General features: G+C 35.9%; 1 protein-coding gene across 1 annotated transcript; it reads right to left on the bottom strand.

The window, feature by feature from the left end:
* Positions 1-417: 417 nt before the first annotated feature.
* On the bottom strand, positions 418-1,130 carry LOC129894714 (uncharacterized). Its single transcript, XM_055970370.1, has 2 exons — positions 800-1,130; positions 418-575 (listed from the first exon to the last, which is right to left on the bottom strand). The coding sequence occupies exons 1-2, from the start codon at positions 1,128-1,130 to the stop codon at positions 418-420; spliced, it is 489 nt and encodes a 162-aa protein (XP_055826345.1).
* Positions 1,131-1,995: the final 865 nt, after the last annotated feature.

The raw sequence follows: 1,995 nt of genomic DNA, 5'->3' as shown, positions 1-1,995 counted from the left end.
TGTTTCCTTCTTGATTGTTGGTTACTCTGGTCTTGCTAGTTATAGTGTTTACCCCCTCTTTGTGGTCTATATGGACCGTGGCCTTAATTGTTGTACTACTGCCAACTCTTTTATGGTCTGAATCATGTTGGCCCTTGATGTTGATTTTGCTAATTTCCACCCAATAAAAAGTTAGGATGGTTTCTCCAATTTTAGTTGTAAGTATTTCCATAGTTTTGGTTACCTCTACCCTTAGGTACATTACCCACAAAATTCACTGAGTCAGGATTAGCTCTATAGTATTCTGCCACATGGTCACTACTGCCACACACCTGGCACCACATGTATTGTTGCTGAACCATTTTCACCGAAGCTTGTTGTTGTCTTTTTTGATAAAGTGTTGAAATACGTTACCATCATGTTTTGCATTGCTGCAACCTATGCTGTCAAAGTTGTCACCACATCGACTTCTAACATGCCTGCTTGCTTTTGAACCACAGGTCTAGAATTTCCTCCATTCCACTTAGGATTTCCTTGAGATATGCAATTCAATAATGTATATATCTCATCATAGATTTTCTCCAATGTCTGTCCACCTGCAGCAGAATCAAAAAGAATTTTGGTATTAGATTACAACCCTTTGTGAAGGTATGAACCAACACCTCATTAGCTTGATGATGGTGAGGACAACTAATGAGTAATGATTTAAACCTGCCCTAAGATTGGTACAAATTTTCTCTAAATTTTTTCTTAAAGCTCAAAATTCCAGCCATCAACTTAGCTATCTTTTTGAAAGGAAAGAACTTGATAAGAAATTTGCAAGCCAAATCATTCCAGGAAGTGATTGAATTTGGTGGTTCTGACTTCAACCACCTCTTAGCTTCCTCCAATAAAGAAAAGGGAAATAATGTTAACCTCACATAGTCAGGAGATACCCCATTAGGTGTATAAGTGTCACTAATATCTAAGAAGTTCTGGATGTGAACTTGAGGATCTTCATGAGGCAAACCTGTAAATTGCCCATTAGAGTGTAACAATTCCACCATGTTCTGTTTTAGTTCAAATATTCCTTCAGCCGGTGGTTTCTGAATGCTGGATATGATATTTGCTGTGAGTGGGACTGCCACATCACATACTGTCTTGGCTGTCATCTCCAAAGGGATATATACCGGCACTTTGTTTGTATCACCCTAATTTACCGGTGGTACAGGATATAGAGTAGTTGCTCTCCTTCTTTGCTGATGCAGAAATATTTTAGGGTTATCTAGCGGCTCTAAAATGTTCGCACTTCTGTCAAGTGTACCTTTTTGAGTCCTGCTAGAAATAACAGCTTAGATCAAGTTGTTAACACAAAGTCAAATAATAAAGAAACTTCGTAAAGAAAACTATTGCCAAATTAAAGAATGTCCCCAACAACGATGCAAAACACTTATTGCATCCAAATGCACACGCAAGTGTACACGGTCTCAAAAGTTATATAGTGACCCTTTTTAAGAGTCGAATATCGAATCAACAAGGAAAATGCTATTAGGCATTAGTTAGCTTTTCAATGAATCCAACTATTCAAGTATGTTTTCAAAGAGTTGAGTTCATTTAAATTTTATAAAATAATTATACCAAAAATGATATGGAAATCTGATTTAACAATATTAGAGAAATTTTATAAATTTAAAGAAGAGTCCCTAGGTTGTAGAACTCATAGATTTCCAGTCTAAAATTCTTTACTTTGGTATTCAATAGGTTTTTCGATTAATGGTTTACAAGGTTGATTATACAATTAGGGTCTTCCGATCTCTAATTGCCTACTCTTGTTGACAACTTAACTACATCATTGAGTGAGGATAAGCATGAACAAATCAAAATGCATTAATCTTCTAATATTGTTTAGTAACCAAACATGGTGTATCGATATGTTTCATGGTCATTTTATACACAAATTATTCTAGGAACTTCTAGGACAAACATGCTTCTTATATTCTAGTGTTCTATCCCCTTTTTGTCTTTCGAGTTCTGGAT

Source organism: Solanum dulcamara, chromosome 7 (assembly GCF_947179165.1).
Source record: "Solanum dulcamara chromosome 7, daSolDulc1.2, whole genome shotgun sequence".
Classification (NCBI taxonomy): Eukaryota; Viridiplantae; Streptophyta; class Magnoliopsida; order Solanales; family Solanaceae; genus Solanum; species Solanum dulcamara.
The sequence above is the reverse complement of the archived record's forward strand: the minus strand, read 5'-3'. Positions and strand labels throughout refer to the sequence as shown.

Bases quoted from the DNA above. Each gene is read 5' to 3' on its own strand.
- LOC129894714 (XM_055970370.1), bottom strand. From the start codon at position 1,130: ATGACAGCCAAGACAGTATGTGATGTGGCAGTCCCACTCACAGCAAAT. The intron at 576-799 runs GCAAATTTCTTA...ATTCTGCTGCAG, and splicing joins TTCCTGGAATGATTTGGCTT to GTGGACAGACATTGGAGAAA.